General features: G+C 41.2%; 2 protein-coding genes across 4 annotated transcripts in view; one reads left to right on the top strand and one right to left on the bottom strand.

Annotated features, from left to right (window-relative positions):
• The window catches only part of SPRTN (SprT-like N-terminal domain), a 65,345-nt gene that overhangs the window by 14,888 nt on the left and 33,509 nt on the right, over window positions 1-16,948 (bottom strand). The window lies entirely within an intron of this gene.
• Window positions 1-16,948, top strand: part of EGLN1 (egl-9 family hypoxia inducible factor 1) — a 49,933-nt gene that overhangs the window by 21,989 nt on the left and 10,996 nt on the right. Inside the window, exons 2-3 of one of the 2 annotated variants that reach the window (XM_069572288.1) lie at window positions 15,952-16,140; window positions 16,451-16,705. In XM_069572288.1, the coding sequence (XP_069428389.1) occupies window positions 15,952-16,140 (189 nt within the window). In that variant the 3' untranslated portion in view covers window positions 16,451-16,705. Of the gene's footprint in view, window positions 1-15,951; window positions 16,141-16,450; window positions 16,706-16,948 lie in introns of those variants that run through there. The other variant, XM_069572287.1, reaches the window with a different exon arrangement.

Here is a 16,948-nt window from a genome sequence, read left to right as displayed (position 1 = left end):
ACTAATTACTCTTGAACCAAAAAAATTTGGGAACCGTTGGTGTAAGTGTTCTTCATAGAAACTTATTGTGGAGCAAAGCAACTGGAGAGTGGATGGTAGCTGAGAAGGGGCTTATTTTAAAGTATTGAGAGAAAAGACAGGTATGTTACCTGCTAGGGGAGGGAGTCGCTGAGAGAGAAACAGATCTGAAGATATAGCAGATAAAGAAAGGTGTTAACTTGGAGTGAAAGGTCTCTGAGGAGATGAGACGGGATGGAATCTGGACCCTGCTTTCCCAAACCTTGGAAAAGGAAATAGCAACCCACTCCAGTATTCTTGCCTGGGAAGTCCCATGGACAGAGGAGTGTGGCAGGCTTATTAAGTCCATGGAGTCACAGAGTCAGACACAACTGAGTACCTTCACTTCCACTTTCCCAAACCTTGCTCCAAACGTGCAGCATTGGTTTGCTGCAAGAAGTGCAGAATCTCACATCCCATTCCAGACCTCCTAAATCAGAAAGTGGATTTTCAGTAAGATTCCTAGGTGATTAAATGCATGTTAAAATTTCAGAAGCACTATATAGGCAGGATTATCCCTCCATAGGAGAAAGAATGACCCTTTTTAAAACTCCATCACCATGTCTTGTACACACCAGCCATTCTGACTGAGGAAAGTGAGTTAATGAGGCCTATAGATTTAGATACATTGTAAGAAGCCTGAGAGTAAGAAGCTGAAGTTTCTACCTGATTGCCTTAGTTACCTCAGGTAAGTAGGAAACATCTCCGCATCTATTGAATTGAAAAGTTGGAGCTGAAATAATGGCTGGAAGAGGTGAGTTATAGAATATCCATTTTGAGGAGTGCAAACAAATCGACTAGGAATATAGAAATTGGCAAGCAGTTCTGAAGATCTGGCTGAGGTCAGAGACTACTTTTAGTTGGATAGAGACTACTTTTAGTCTGCATGGTTATAACCTTTTCCAGTGGTGCTGAATAGCTTGGGGTATAAATTTGTTAGTTTGCAGGGTGAGGTTAAGGGAAAAATAAAAGGGCTAACCAAAACTCTGTCCTGGATAAAAAAAGAAAGAAATCACAAGGAGAAATATGAGAAGCGGGGTAGAAGGATTGGAGGTCTTGAAAGCCAATGAAAAGGTCGCACATCCTGGGTTTGGAGTTTTGCCCTATTCCTGTCTACCAGGAAGAGGTAGATTCTTTTTGTCAGGCTGTAGAGGTCTATCGGGACTTGGTGATTGATTGGCTAACAGGGGAGAATGGCTAGAATGACTCCTGGAGTTCTGGTTTTAGAGGCTGCTTTACAGTGCACTTGTATTAGTGAGGAGTTGCTCTCCAGTGAAGCAGGTGGTTTTCTTTGGATGGGGAAGTGTGGAGTCTACCCGTGTGCTTTCTGACTCTATATGAATTTGACCCTTCTGGGCACCTCGTGTAAGTGGACTCATCATACAGTGTTTGCACTTCGTGTAGATAGGAATGTATTTTTTCTTTTTAATTAATTAAATTTTTATTGAAGGATAATTGCTTTATAGAATTTTGTTGTTTTCTGTCAAACCTCAGCGTGAATCAGCCATAGGTATACATATATCCCCTCCCTTTTGAACCTCCGTCCCATCTCCTGCCCCATCCCACCCCTCTAGATTGATACAGAGCCCCTGTTTGAGTTTCCTGGCCCATATAGCAAATTCCCATTGGCTAGCTCTTTTACATATGGCAATACAAGTTTCCATGTTATTCTTTCCATATATCTCTCCTCTCCTCTCCCCATCTCCATAAGTTTATTCTCTCTCTGTTTCTCCATTGCTGCCCTGTAAATAAATTCTTCAGTACCATTTTTCTAGATTCCATATATATGTGTTAGAATATGATATTTCTCTTTCTCTTTCTGACTCCCTTCACTCTCTATAATAGGTTCAAGGCTCATCCATGTCATCAGAACTGACCCAAATGTGTTCTTTTTATGGCTGAGTAATATCCCACTGCGTGTGTGCACCACAGCTTCTCTATCCATTCATCTGTCGATGGACATCTGGGTTGCTTCCATGTTCCAGCTATAATAGTGCTGGGATGAACAATGGGATACATGTGTCTTTTTCAGTTTTGGTTTCCTCAGGGTATATGCCTAGGCAGGGAAGCCTGGTGGGCTGCCGCCTATGGGGTCGCACAGAGTCGGACACGACTGAAGCGACTTAGCAGCAGCAGCAGCAGAGTATAGTGAATCAGACCTAGGTTACCCCATTCTATATATTAATAATATGCTTAATAAACATTTGTTAATGTGACTTAACATTTACCTTAAATGTTTTAGTGGGGATTGCTTGTTTTTTTAAGAAATTAAATTCTTATTTTTGAAAATGTTTTCGTGATGTGTGTGTGTGTGTTTATTTTGGCTGTGCTGCATGGCTTGTGGAGTCTTAGTTCCCCAGCCAGGGACTGAACCAGGCTGCTTGGCAGTGAGAGAACAGAGTCCTAGCCACTTGGCTGCCTTGCGATTCTCTGTGCTTTATATTTTAATCTCACAAGTGGCTTTTTATAATTAGCTCCAGAACACTTTTTTTTTTAAGACTTTTTATGCCATTCTCGACTATGTTAAATTCTAGTTGAATTGTTGCATTTTAGTGTATCTCTATAGATAATGAAATTCTTTTTGTTAATCTTGGATGAACTTTCTAACAGTAGTTTCAGCATCTTATCAAGTATTTCTATAAATACTTTTCTAAAAACCAAAGCAAAATAAAACTAATAGTGCTTCTCCAGGGCTTTTGTTATCAAAGTAATTTATTTGAGGTCACCCTGTTTTTTATTACAATTGGGTATTCACAAAACTGAGACAGTATCCTAAGGTGTCCTTGTGTGAGCTGTTTATTTTAAGCAATGAGTATTATGTACTAACAAAGTTGGCATTTTTAGAGTAATAAAAGTTACCAAGTACTGTTTAATTTTGGCACCCATTGTTACATGCTTTGTTATGCCAGTTATATTTCTCTTAATCCCATCTATTTAAAATGTTTGCTTTATGTCTTTATAAGAGATGCAATGTAGGATTGGAAATTGGGAGACCCGGATTTTATCCTTTGGCTCTCTAGTTAGATGAGTAACTGAAGAGTTTGGGCCAGGTCTTCATGGTCTCTTCATTTTTAAATTCTGGAGTTTATTTATTTTAAGTCTCTGCTGTATCAGAAGTAGTACCAGATGGAACATACAGTCTTCCAACCAGACTGGAAGATTATGGCAGTCCAGATTCCTAGTTCCCGAGACGGAGAACACTGGCAGGGTGATGTGGTCCATGAGCTCCACAGCTGAGCGGGAGGTGTGGCCGGGACAGGGCGTGCCCGTCTCTGCTGCTGCACACTTCCCTCAGAATACTTGTACCTGGTGTTTATTTGACTAAAGAAACACTGATTATCTTATACAACTTCCCTGGTGGCTCAAACGGTAAAGCGTCTGCCTGCAATGCGGGAGACCTGGGTTCATTCCCTGGGTTGGGAAGATCTCCTGGAGAAGGAAATGGCAACCCACTGCAGTATTCTTGCCTGGATTATCTTATACATATGAGGCATTTTTATTAGGAATGTTGCTAGCTGCCAAGATGCATAAATGAGGGGGTGTGGAGCCTTAAAACGGGGCTCTGGAGCCCAGCCAATCTGGGTGCACAGTCTAGCTTCCCGCTTAGTTCTGCATCCTCAGGTAAGTAGTTGTAGGATTAAATGAGCTACTAAAGATTATACTTCGCATGGTGCCTGGCATATAGGAGGCCCTTGTAGAGATTATGATGGAGGTAGAAAGGGATTAAGATTTACAGAACGCTTTCCTCCATTGTCTTGCTAGGCTCACATCCTGTGAGAGGGATAATTCTGAGTTCTCCAGTGAGGCAGCGGCTCTGGAGGTGTGGGGCTTCTCTTGCGCCCTGCAGCTGTTGGTCTTAGCCAACACTGCTGATGCTTTCTGTTTCCCAGGCAGTGTTTAAGTAGTATTTGTGTCCTAGCTGAGTGGCCATGTAAGTCAGGTGTACCGTCGTTATTTTTACTTTACAGACAGGAGAAATCAGGCACACAAAGGTTTGGTAACTTCCCAGTGACCCAGCCTGTAGAGTTGGGATTTGAGTGCAGGCAGTGTGTGTGTCCTTCTTTATTTTGTGTGGCCTTTTGGCACCGTAAAGAGCCATGTTGCAAACTGGAAAGCTCTGTGTAGGATGGGGTGCTGTTTTACCTGATGTGGAGATTACAGTCCACTGGGGATGTATCTTCTCCACGCTAAACCTGCTCACTTCTCCCATCTGCTAGACGTTGCCCTTAGCATTTCGGCCTTTTTTTCCCCTTGATAATACTGCAGCTTGTCAGTAGTCTTCATCTCATGTATCCCCAGAAGTGGATACAGTAGATCCGTTATACTGCTCAGATGTGGCCTGAGTAGCACAGGATCTAGGAACTGTTTAATACTGCTTAGTGTTGCAGTGGCCTTTTAGCCACGTGGTAACTGGTTTAAGTTTATGGTCAACCTGAACTCCTGGATTTGGGGAGGGTTTTTTTTTTTAAGCTATCTTCTGGAAATTGTCTTATCCCCATTTTATAGTCTTACTCTGCCTTCCAGGAGTTGTGAGAGTTAAATGAAAGAATGAGTATGCAGTTCTTGGCACAGTGACCGACAGGTGGTGGTGATACCTCAGTAAATGGTGGTGGTTTTCCTGTTATAATGTTTATCTAAATTTCTCCTATTCAGAAGTTACATGGATAGATTCTTCTGTTTTTGTGATTCAAGATCATTGGTAATGTTAGAAACTTGTGATCAAGTTGCTGAGCAGCTGTATTTGGGTAGAAATAAATGTAAGTGAAGTGAAGGTTAAGGAAGGAGTGTAGAGAAATGGGAAGTAACATTTGAGAATCATATATTCTCATGCTTCTGCTGTACGTTTTAAATTCTCTTAGGTAGTTTTAGTCACTGTGGTTTGGTTTTATGTGTTACCTGTGTGGGAGAAGAAAAGTTTGTATTGCAGTACTATCCTTTGCAAAGCCTTTTGAAGAATGTAATGTCTGGGACTCCCCTCATGGTCCATTGGTTAAGAAGCTGGGCTTCCACTGCAGGGGGTACAAGTTCGATCCTTGTTCAGGGAACTAAGATCCTGCCTGCCGTATGGTGCAGCCAAAAGTTAATGTGATGTCTATACCGCCCCCCCCCCCAAAATCATTGATAAAAATATAGATTAGCTAGAGGCCGAGACATAACAGAATCTCCTTCCAGGCAGATGGAGACCTAGATGTGGGATTTTGTCTCACATCTAGAGATGTGGGAGAAGCAGTCTCTTAGGTTTGTATAGCTCATATCTCGACATCATATCAAATACAGAAGAGAGAGTGTGTGTGTGTGTGTGTGTGTGTGTGTGTGTAATTTTGTCATCCCTTGCAAGTGGAAAGCTATTGAACTTCAAAGTTATTTCTTATAACCTAACAATATTTCTGTCAACCTTTAGCATAGATGGTAAAACTTAACTTCTATATTAAATATATTTAAGTTATTTACATTAATCCCACCGCCCCCTTAGTCATTAATTTATTCAACAGATAGTTGAACACTTGTATTTGGCACAGATTAATAAAGCCTGATTCATACCCTGTAGGAATCCAGAATCTGATTGGGAAAATCCAGAAAGTATTATAATGGTGTCTAGATATGGTAGTTCATAAACAATTAAGCAGCTATCTTTAGAATGATGTGAAAAGCGAAGAACATTAAAGAACATGACTCACTCAAGGTGATGAAAGTAGAATAGAGATTAAGATTATTTGAATTGGGCCATAATTATTTTCTAAGACCAGATCTGGCTCTTACATTGGGTACACTCTTGTGCAGTGGTTTGGAGAGGCAGAAGTTAAAACAAGGCCCAGACAGATTTACTTGTACAATGTCGATAGTCACTGCATGACCCACGGAGCTGTGGCAGGGCTGACATGAGATGTACTATATGCGGGTCCTGTGGACGGGTGTTCTCTCCCGGTAACACTTGTCCTCTCACAAAGGCTGAGGCCTGAGTCTCTGTCAGTCACACCACAGAAGCTTTTCAGAAGTGCTTGACTGTCTGCCTTCAAAGAGAGTTGTGCTGTTGTTGAAAAAAATCAACTCGTAATTGGAGTTATTGATCTCTTAAGTCTTGCTGACTCTATTAAGTTTTAAAATGAATAAAGCATTTAGTGACTACTAAATATCTCTCTAAGCATTAAGGCTCAGGCTAAGTTTAAACGTTTAAGTACTGCATATGAGCTCACTCATTTTGGGAATTTTCTTTAAAAAATCAGATTTTTGTTGTTACTGTTGCATTGATTCTACATCAAGAAAATTAAATATAAAAACCAAACATTTTGATAAACCATAATGAAAAAGAATATGAAAAAAGAATGTATGTATAGATATATAACTGAGTCACTTTGCTATACAGCAGAGATTGGTACAGCATGGTAATTAACTGTACTTAAAAAAAACTACAGGATTTGTAATTACAAAAATTAAACTGTTTTTCCCTTTATCAAATAACCGCAAAGAGGACATGGCCAGCCGTTTACCGGCGCCGGGAGAGAAGCGGGCTCTCGTGCTGCAGCTGCACTTGGGAGCTGCTCTGTCAGCCGCTCAAGTGAGTGAGGACCCGCTGAGCTGATGGTACCGCTGCATCACTCAGAAGCCTCTGGCTCCGTTAGCCACGCGAGAGAGAGTTAGTTTAAGGAACGCCGACCTTCCGGGAAGCAGCTTTGGGTGTGTCCAGCCTTGCCTGCCGCACCCCTTGCTCACACTTTGACCCCCCAGTTGCAGTGTGTACGAAGCACACACCTGAGCACATTCACCGCACCCTCCCTTGCCTTCGTGTGTCACTTTTTCTTTTCCTGGAATGTTCTCACTCTCCTCTCTCCCTGGTCAGTTCGTGTTCTTCTTTCAAGACCCATTTGTCAAGAAGCTGTCCCTGATCCCAGCTTCCCCTGATGGTTGGTTGATTGAAATGATTAGTTTTCCTTTCTGTTCCACTGGACTGTACGTTCTTCACAGACTGTCTTCCTGCCTCCGAGCAAGTGAGCTCTTTAAATCTCATGTTCAAAACTGGACTCCTCACAAGGCGCCTGCACTGAGGCCATGCCACCTGTTGTCTTTGTCCATTTAGGGTAATTTCAGTTTTCCAGCTTCTCAAGCCAAAAACCTTGGAGTTGTGCTCTCTCTTATTCCGTACCAGTGCTTCTGGAAATCCTGCTTATGACTCCTTCAGAACAGATTGAGGATCCAATCACTTCTTAAGACCGTGATCCAAGCAGTCAGCATACTTCATCTGATTTATTGCAGGGAAAGCTTTCTCACTCATCTTCTGCCTTCCACTTGTGCCAGCCTTGGTCTGTTTTCCACATCAGGGGTTGCAGACTTTCTGTGAAAGGCCAGGTGGTAAAAAATTTGAGGCTTTACGGACCAACCCCTCTATCACAGCTGCTTCGTTCTTTTATGGCCTGAAAACAGCCGTAGATGATAATACACAAACACATGAGTGTTCCAAGGAAACTTGACTTACCTGGGCAGCGGGCAGCCACTCTCCACCTGGCAGCCAGGCTGCCCAGAGCCCTCCAGCGACCTCTCTCTCAGTCCTTTCAGTGGTGTCTAAAGCCCCAGCTCTTCCCCTCTCTGACCTCGTCTTGCACTGTCCACGGCTTTGCTCTCTCATCTCCAGGCACACTGACCCTTCTTTTCCTCACACAGGCCAGGCCCACTGCCCGGAACATTCACTCCTCATCTCCTTCAGATCTGCTCAGATGGGTCTGCTGGACCCACCCCATTAACACCCCAGCGTTGTGTTCCCCATTCCTGCCTTGTGTTTTCAAAATACTAATCTTCTCACATACTATTTATTATGCTCTGTGTTGACTTAATTATTTTGTTTGTCCTTTCTCCTCCTACCAGAATGTGTTCCCTGAAAGCAGTCACTTTTTTCTCTCTTCATTATTGTACCTCTAAGATCTAGAACAGTATCTGACATACAGTCAATGCTCAGAAAAGATTTGTTGAATGAATGGACAAATAGTGGATATTTTTGAGGTTGTTGTTTTTTAATGCACTCTTCCTTCTCTGTCACTGCTACCAAATCCTGACTGTTTCACATTCTTCATCTTGCCTTAATTCCCCTGTCCTTCAGTCCTGCGCCCCTCATCCGGGCTAGCATCTCTTGTCTGTGTGTCAGTAACCTCTAATTCCAGGCCATCCACTCCATCCCCTAGGAGTAGCCTAAGTGATGTTTGGAGAGTTGAAATATTATTTTGCTACTGTTATTTGAAATTTTTTACTATAGTTCAGTCACTCAGTCGTGTTCGACTCTAGGCAACCCCATGGATTGCAGCACACCAGGCTTCCCTGTTCTTCACTGTCTCCCTGAGTTTGCTCAAACTCATGTCCATTGAGTTGGTGATGCCATCCAACCATCTCGTTCTCTCTCACCCCCTTCTCCTCTTTGCCCTCCGTTTTCCCAGCATCAGGATCTTTTCCAATGAGTCATTTCTTTGCATCAGGTGTCCAAAGTATTGGAGCTTCATTCAGCACCAGTCCTTCCAGTGAATATGCAGGGTCGATTTCCTTTAGGATTGAGTGGAAATTTGGGCCTTTGTTAATCAGAATCCTATGGAGTGCTTGTTTAAAATTCTGAGATCGCAGGCCTCATGCCATACTTACTAAGTCAGGATTTCAAGTATGGGGTTTGGAATCATAGTTTAAGAAGACCAAGTGATTCATTTGGCTTCACTGACTTGTAAAAAAAAAATTCGTGAACATCTGGCGAGAGCCTTTCTGCTGGCCCCTGCCCATCCGTCCTTCCCTATCTCCCACAGCCCTGATGGGGACTTCATCTTCCAATGGTGCTTACCTGGTTGTGGTCCTCTCAGGGTGCCATATTTGTTCATGGTTTTTGAAAATATTGTTTACTTGGAAACTCCCTCTACTCTGGAAAAGTTCTATTATTATCCTTCAAAATTCTGCTCATTTGTCACTTTCCCTGTAAAATGTTTTCTGATGCCCCATTCCCATTAAAGCAGTAATCATCCTTGCTGTCTGGGTACCTTGTGTAAGACCCTGCTTTGTTTACTACACTGTCCTGGATGCCTTTGCGTGACTGTCTCCCTGTTATGACCTACCTGAGCCAGTTCAGTTGTTTAGGTATTAGGTTCTCTTTGAGAGATACTGCTCAAGTTTGCAGCTTCAGATAAATGAGCGGTGTTGACCTAGTCCCCCAAAACTGAGCTTCTAGATGGCATGTTACTATGAAAACAAAACTCAGAGCTCTGCCACACCCACAAAAGTAGTCTTAGAGACTCCTTTCTAAACTGGATGAAATCTCTACTCTCCATTTTAGAAAGTCTTTCATGAAAGGTGTATTCTAGGCAGAAGTGCTAATCCGGTTTTAGTATTCATTTTAATATAGGTAGGATCAGACAACAGAATTCCCTTGTAGGGAACTTAACACAGAACCTGTAGGAATCTTAAGCCCTAGGGAACCATCCCAAAGAGAATAGGCTTCTGGGTTCATTAGACTCCTATGTATGTGCTCATGTAAGAGCGGTGGTCCCTGTGTGATATCTAACCAAGCCACATAGCTTCTTCACCACTCTTCTATACGGTTGTCATTTCTAACAGCTGTTACGCTAATTACCAACATCTGTCGATTTGAAAAGAGATAAGGATCGAGGGCTTACCTGAGGTTTTTGATTAGAAGCTTTCATCATTAACCAGTGACTCTGTCCTGGAGTGGTTTTGCAAATGTTCACTAATGATCCAGGATGAATAATAGGACCCTCTAATTCAAGTCCTCCAGTCCATCAAAGCAAATCAGCACTCTCTATGCTGAAATAACTTATAAATCACACCTCTCTTCCAGACTCTGGAATTTCAGGAAGCAGGTGTTGAACTTTCATCTCTGTATCCCCAGGCTTAGTGTACTGCCTGCTCTCTGGGCCTTGAGAGCTGCTGAAATTATTGTTGGTAATGTTTAGTAGCTGGGGGTTTTGTTTGTTTTCTTTGTCTGAAGGCTAAATTGTAAGCTTGCCGGAGAATTATTTTATTAATAAAATGAGTTTGCCATAGCTGTCAGAGCGCGTGTCTTAGCAGTGCACCTCCCTGCAGGGGCTGGAATGCAGTAGTGTCTCCTGGAGATCAAGCTGAGGCCTGCCTGGACCCCTGCCTCCATGTGGGGAGAGGTTGCTCTCTCCTCCTCCTCAGGTGCTGAGGGTGAGTGGCATAAACGCAGCGCCTGGCCTGGGAACCTGAGGAAGGGCTGTGCAGAGCTGGTGAGCTGGCAGCTGAGGCTAACAAATCACAGCTCTCCTCTGACAGCAGAGCCAGGCAGCCTAAATATAAACTGCTCTACAGACCAGTTCCTAACATGTAAAGTAGAATTTTATCAGTTCCTTGCTAAAAGGGAAAAGAGTGCAGTAAGGCATCGTTAAAGATGAATACACTGCCTGTTGAAACATTGCTCTTAAGCAAGTTGATTTTTAAATGTATACTGGAGTTGTTTTCTCTCAGGCTAGAATTAGGGCCCAAGAAGGAAAATAGTGTGTCTGGTGTTGAATTAAACAGCCCATCATTCTTGAGCTATTTAAAGAGTAATTTGTAGCAATACTGTTATATTATCTTTCCTTTTTTCCCCTGCACTTCATTCCTATGAGTATGGTCAGAGGAGTCTCTTGGACTTTTTAAAACTTTATAGTTAATATGATTATACTCTGCCTTTGTATACAAATTATAACTAGCTCATATTAAAATATTCTATAGGAACATAATAAAAATGTTGAAATTGTTGTTTTATCATATGATAGAAGATTTATAAAGATCTCTCAAAAATCAACAGAGAAGTGATGAATAATCATTAGGAAAGTGAATAAAGGATGTGAGTAAGCAGTTGACAAAAGAATTAAACAGCAAGTAAAAATATGAAAAATCTCAAAAATTGGGATTTCCCTGGTGGCTCAGATGGGAAAGAATTTGAGAGTCTACCTGCAATGCAGGAGACCTAGGTTCAATCCCTGGGTGGGGACGATCCCCTGGAGAAGGAAATGGCCACCCACTGCAGTATTCTTGCCTGGAGAATCCCATGGACAGAGGAGCCTGGCGGGCTACAGTCCGTACAGTTGCAGAGTCGGACAGAACTGAGCAACTAACACAGTATGTGATTTATAACATTAAAGTTTAGCAAATAAGTCAAGAGGTTTGAATTTTTAAATGCCTATGGATTGTCCTTCGTCATCACCCCTGTTTAACAGGCTAATTAATACAGTGAACAAAATTAATAATTTTATAAAGTTTTTAGTTATGTCTTTTAGGAAATGAGATTACCTAAACAAGTATAATTGAAATCTGCAGTTTAAGGAATAAGATTATAGTAGATACTATAGTATCTACTTAGTCTAGTTCTTTGATGATATGTGTCCCCCCGTATTTGAGCTAGAGTTGCGTAAACCCGAGTGATAGTGCTTGTGGTGGGTACCTGTGCTGTGGGAATGGAGGAGGGAGAGACTTGAGAGCGGTAATGCAGAGTTGGAGGAGACCTTCCAGAGTACATGGGAGAACTGAACCTCTCGCGCGCGCGCGCGTGTCTGTCTGTCTGTCTGTCTGCTGTCATGGCAGGTGGGGAGTCCCTCAGGAGCCAGCTGCTGGTTCACCTGAACTCTTCAGCCAGACTGAACACAGCCTTACTGGAAACAGGAACTGAGGAGGCTGTAAAGGGGGGGGGGGGGTTTCTCCTCCAGACTCCTTAGCATCTCTGTGACGTTTGGCAAGTTTTTCATTCTCATTATAGCTCTGTTTTCTAATCTCCAAAGTGAAGAGGTTAATTGGACCGACCTCATAAGTTTGTTGTGAGGAGTGAACGAGATGATCCTTGTCTGGCTTATGGTGAGTGCTTGCTAAACGTTAACTGTCCGTGTCTGCAGAGGGCTGTAGACCTGGGACAATATATTTTAATAGAATAAATTTTCAAATAGTAAAGCTTTTCCCCACATTCCAGGGGAAAAAAATAGTACTTTGTTAGTCATAAAATTTGACTTTTCTTAGCTTTGAATCAGTGTTTTAAAATAATTCAGTTCAAGAAGGAAAAAAAGTAAGTTTCCTGGTTCAACTTCATATTGAATACAAGCCTTCCAATGCCAGAAATAAATGTCTTCAGATTCCAGAGAGGTACCACCAACCTCTTCCTTCCTTTTATTCTTAAGAGTAAAAAACAAATATATGTTTTTTCTTATTCTGAGAACATCTTCATTTTGACATTTTCAAGTCAAAAGGGGAAAAAATAGCATTTAATTGTTTTGCTTATGTTTAAATAGGCTTTTCCCAACGAGAAACTGAAATGTTTAAAATTGGTGTCTCAAAGACATGTCATGTACCTCAGAATGATAGAGCAGGCAATCGCATTGTTTCTTTTTCAGGCAAATGTCGAGTCTTTCAACCCAGCCCTCACGGGAGTGTGAGGTCATGTCTGCTACTCCCAGAAAAGATAGAAGAATACCCAGGGAGTATCACTCCAGTCCTCGTCAGATCTCTAGAGCAGTTCAGTTTTACTTGATAGACTTCAGTGACTTTCCTTATCCTTAGGACCACTATATACAGTGTAAATCTCTTGAAACAATTTTATCCTTTATAGGTATGCCTTCTTCCTCTGCTGAATTTTCTGCTGTCTTTATCAGGTATAGGTGTCTTAATCCATTTGGGTTACTATAGCAAAATACCGCAGACTGAGTAGCTTATAAACATGGAAATGTGTTGCTTACAGTTCTGGAGGCTGGCAGGCTCAAGATAAAGGTGACCATGCTCACCACTGTCTGGTGAAGCCCTCTCCTGGTTCACAGCCTCTTCTGGCTGTGTCCTCGCAAGGAGGAAGGGTCAGGGTTACCCTCAGAGCCTTTTTGTAAGAGCACTTATCCATTCATGAGGGCTCCCTGCTTGTGACCTCAGTGGCTCTCAAAGGTTCCACCTCTTAAATCTTCGGGGCTTAAGAATTTCAGCATATGAATCTCTGCAGGCATGGAGACATTGAGATCATAGCAATGTCGTTTATCTTACATAATCTTTCATATAAATCCTAGAATAGGGAAGCTGCCTTCTTCAAAGCTTTCATTGTAGCCATCCCTACACAGGACCACAGTGGCTCACTGTTGCTTGCCTTTCATGTCCTTCTTCCTCTGCTGAATTTTCAAGATTTCATCTTATTTCTGCCAAGTTAACTTTACCTGCCTATTAAGTGACAAAGCAGACCGTTACAAAAGTCCCCCACTGTCACTCAGTTGTTTCCTCTGTTTGCCAGGCCCGTACTGATTGTTTTTCATCCCTTTACCTTTCCAAATCACACCTGTCCTTTAAAGGTGAGCCAAGGTCCTGTGTAGTTCAGAGCCTTGTCCTTTTATTTTATCCCACATGAATAATTTCTTTCTTCCGAATTCCTTTTCTGTTTATTATCTGCACTACTCAGTTTATCAGTTGATTTGCAAGTGCCTGGTGTTTTCTTTCTTTCCAGCTAAGTCCTTTCAGACATACCATACTGACCCTTTTTGTAGTGGGATATTGTAGGTATTTCATAATACTTTTTAATACTGCTAATGACTTCTAGACTAATAATGGTCTCAAGCAGGTAAAATCAGGTGTGGAATGAGTTGTTACTGTTTTACCAAGAGATTAAGAGAAAATAAATTGAATTTGTTAAAAGTATTGTGAACAAGAACCTGTATATTAAAAAAAATCAAGAATAGCAAGTCTTTTTAATACAAATATATATATATATAATATACCTAGAAAACAAAATTACCAATTAAGACATAAAGTATAAATGTTATTTAAAACCTGTAAGCACTGTGTAACATTTAAGGAACTTTAAATTTTGCTAGTCCAAATTGTAGCTAAAGATAACTTTGTTTAAATGTGAGTACTTATTTTAAACATAACAGCTTCTAGATTTCGTGAGATTTTATAGAAACATCTTTTTATGTTTTTAGAATCCAAGTGGGGAGGAGTTTCAGGACACGCATGCCTTGCTCAGTGCAGCTTCCCTGTGTCGTGTTCAGGCCACGCAGATACTGGAATGAATTCATGACCCTCCCAAATCATTGCATGTTTCCTGCAATAGTTATCTTTCCCCGGAACCTCTCGGAGTTTGACTCCTTTAGGTCTCAGGTTTTCCAAGGTGATCTGCTTTTTCTGGAGGTGCTTGGTTTTCCCTTCTCCTCTTAGAGTCTCTAGTTGTAGGCACAGAAGGGGTTGTCTGTCTTCTGGGAGTAGGATCCTCTTGCTTCTTTCTCTTTTATGCATTACTCACTTTATAGCCACCTGCATTTAGCTCTGATTATCAGTAGGCCTTCTAGTTTACTGGGTTATGGTGGGGTTTCTCATCTTATCCTTTTTGTAGTTGTACTAATGTCCTGCTGCCTTTGCTATGGCTGCTATAGACAGGTTGAGTCCGCAGACAACAGGCAGGCCCTGTGCAGCACTGACTCCCTTCCCCTTCCTTCCTTTCTCTTCACTCCGTGGTGTCCCTGTCACTAGAGCAGAGCTAAAGGGCTCTGGGGAACACCAGACAAGCCTCTGGTGATAATGGCCCCTCAGATAGTACATTTAGGTGGAGGTAACTGAGCTACTTCAGGAATTATAAAATTTAATTAATACAGTTGTTTAAAACTTTTATTACATCTTTTATATTTTTCCAAAAGTCTCGCTTGCAATTCATTGGAAACAGATAAATGGTACCCCAGTTGAAGGTTGGGGCGAGACCTGTTTGTTTGGCCTCTTGTCATTTTATGGGTCTGTGGGGTTGCAAAGAGTCAGACATGACTTAGCGACTGAACAACAACATTCCTCTGGACTGCCTATCAGTCATGCCTAGGCACCGCCATGGAACCCTAAAGAGGAACAGTGTAGAAGTGACTAACGCAAACTTCTCATTCTGAAGCATGATCATAGTGTCTTCAGCTTTGTTCTACCCTGGAATATCTGGCTTATCAGGACCACTGCTGGGAAGCTCCTTTATTGCCCTGTGCGTGGTGGTAGCTCTTTCACCTAGTATTTCTGGGTTTTGGTGTTTGTTTTTGTTTTTTGGTAAATACTCCATTCATTCAGTTACATAGGCTGGAAACAGCAGAATCAGCCTTCACTCACCTTTTTCTCCACTTCCAGTCCATGAGCAAACCTTGTTGGTTTTCTGCCTTCAGAATACATCCTACCTTGCCACCTTAGTCAACCTGATTTTTGTTTTTCTCCTGGAAACAAACTGCAATAGCCAACTAGCAGTCCACATATGAGTTTAGTGGTATGTTACATGGATAACATAGTGTAGTGTCAGTGACTTGGGTTCTGAAGCCAGATTGCCCGCATTCATACTTGATCTCCTGTCACGTGTCATTAAGAACAGTAACCTTCCTGGGCCTCAGTTTCCTTCACAGAGGGGAACATGCTAATTTGTCATTTAGTCTCATTGATATTAAATGAGGTAATGTTCAGCGTTGATCTTCTAAATGGTGCCTTTCCAAATTGGTTCCACTCAGAGAGTGTGTTGGAGGCAGTTTGTGGCTGTGGAATGGTAACACAGGTGGTTCTGTGGTGAGCTCAGGGAGAATGGCCAGCTTCCATGGAGCAGGACAAAGCCCACTTGATCTTGATAATCAGCATGAATAAAGGTCACAAAAGAGAGGCCTTTCTGCAGTCTCTCTGATCCTTCTGTGTCAGCTCTTCCCATCACTGTGAGACAGAGTTCTCCAGACCTTGCATTGTTCACCAGCCTACCCTGTGCTTTTTATACTCATCAATGTAGAAGGTCTTTTCTTCTTCTTATCTACAAACATGATTTTTTACTAGAGAAAGAATTTAAATGTAAGTCAGAATAGCCAAAAATCAGAGATCTTTGTTATAAGCTGTTTCCCCTTTTTATTTATAGTTGGACTATTAAATTTATTATTATTATTATTATTGTTACAGGCCATGGTTGCTTGTTATCCTGGCAATGGAACAGGTTACGTACGTCATGTCGATAATCCAAATGGAGATGGAAGATGTGTGACATGTATATATTATCTTAATAAAGACTGGGATGCCAAGGTATGCCACCTCACTGAGCATTTATTTTTTATCTTACAGGTGTTTTTTTCTCACAAATACCCCTCATAGGTAAGACTGACTTTAAAATGTGGAACAGTTAAACATTTCTCCTTAGATATGCTTTAAGGTATTAGGGGTAGATCTTTATTAAAATGAAACAGATACTAATATAGCTCAAAAAGTAGATTCCCTTATTGTGGATATTGACACATTCATCCAAAATTTAACTTTTACAAAAGTATCTTTTATTAAAATAATATGGAAAACACTTATGAGAATTTTTTGCTCTATCACGACTTTTGAGGGAGATTATGTATAAATGATTATTAAGAATTATTTGCTATTTAACTCCTACATTTTATTTTTTGCATTGTTGCAGAGATGCTATTTGGCATTGAGCTGTTGGACTGTTGGAGGCAGGACTTCTTTCTCTGATTATGAAGTTTATTAATACTGACAGATTCTGTGGTACAGTCAGAATGTACAATACAGCTAATCTCTGTTGTTTCAAAAATATATTCCCTGAATATCAGCCTTAGTTTCACTTAAATTTAAAAGATTTAAACTTTAGAAATGTGTCATGTATGATTGCATTGGAGATTGCATAAACTAATTTTGGTTGATTTCTTTAAAATCTTTTTTACTTACGTATATTGAAGCAAAATAGAAAAGTGAACATAATATATAGCCCAGTGGCTTTTCACAGAGTGAACACACTTGTGTAGCCATGGTAATTTTAAATAATCAAATAACCTTTAAAACCTTCCTTCACCACACACACATACACACAAATGAAAATCACCAGGTCCTAAATGTGCAAAAACTTAGTCCTGTTCTAAAAGCATATCCTAAAACTTAGTGATCCAGTAATCTTTCT

The sequence above is a fragment of the Ovis canadensis genome, chromosome 25, assembly GCF_042477335.2.
Source record: "Ovis canadensis isolate MfBH-ARS-UI-01 breed Bighorn chromosome 25, ARS-UI_OviCan_v2, whole genome shotgun sequence".
Lineage (NCBI taxonomy): Eukaryota > Metazoa > Chordata > Mammalia > Artiodactyla > Bovidae > Ovis > Ovis canadensis.
The sequence above is the reverse complement of the archived record's forward strand: the minus strand, read 5'-3'. Positions and strand labels throughout refer to the sequence as shown.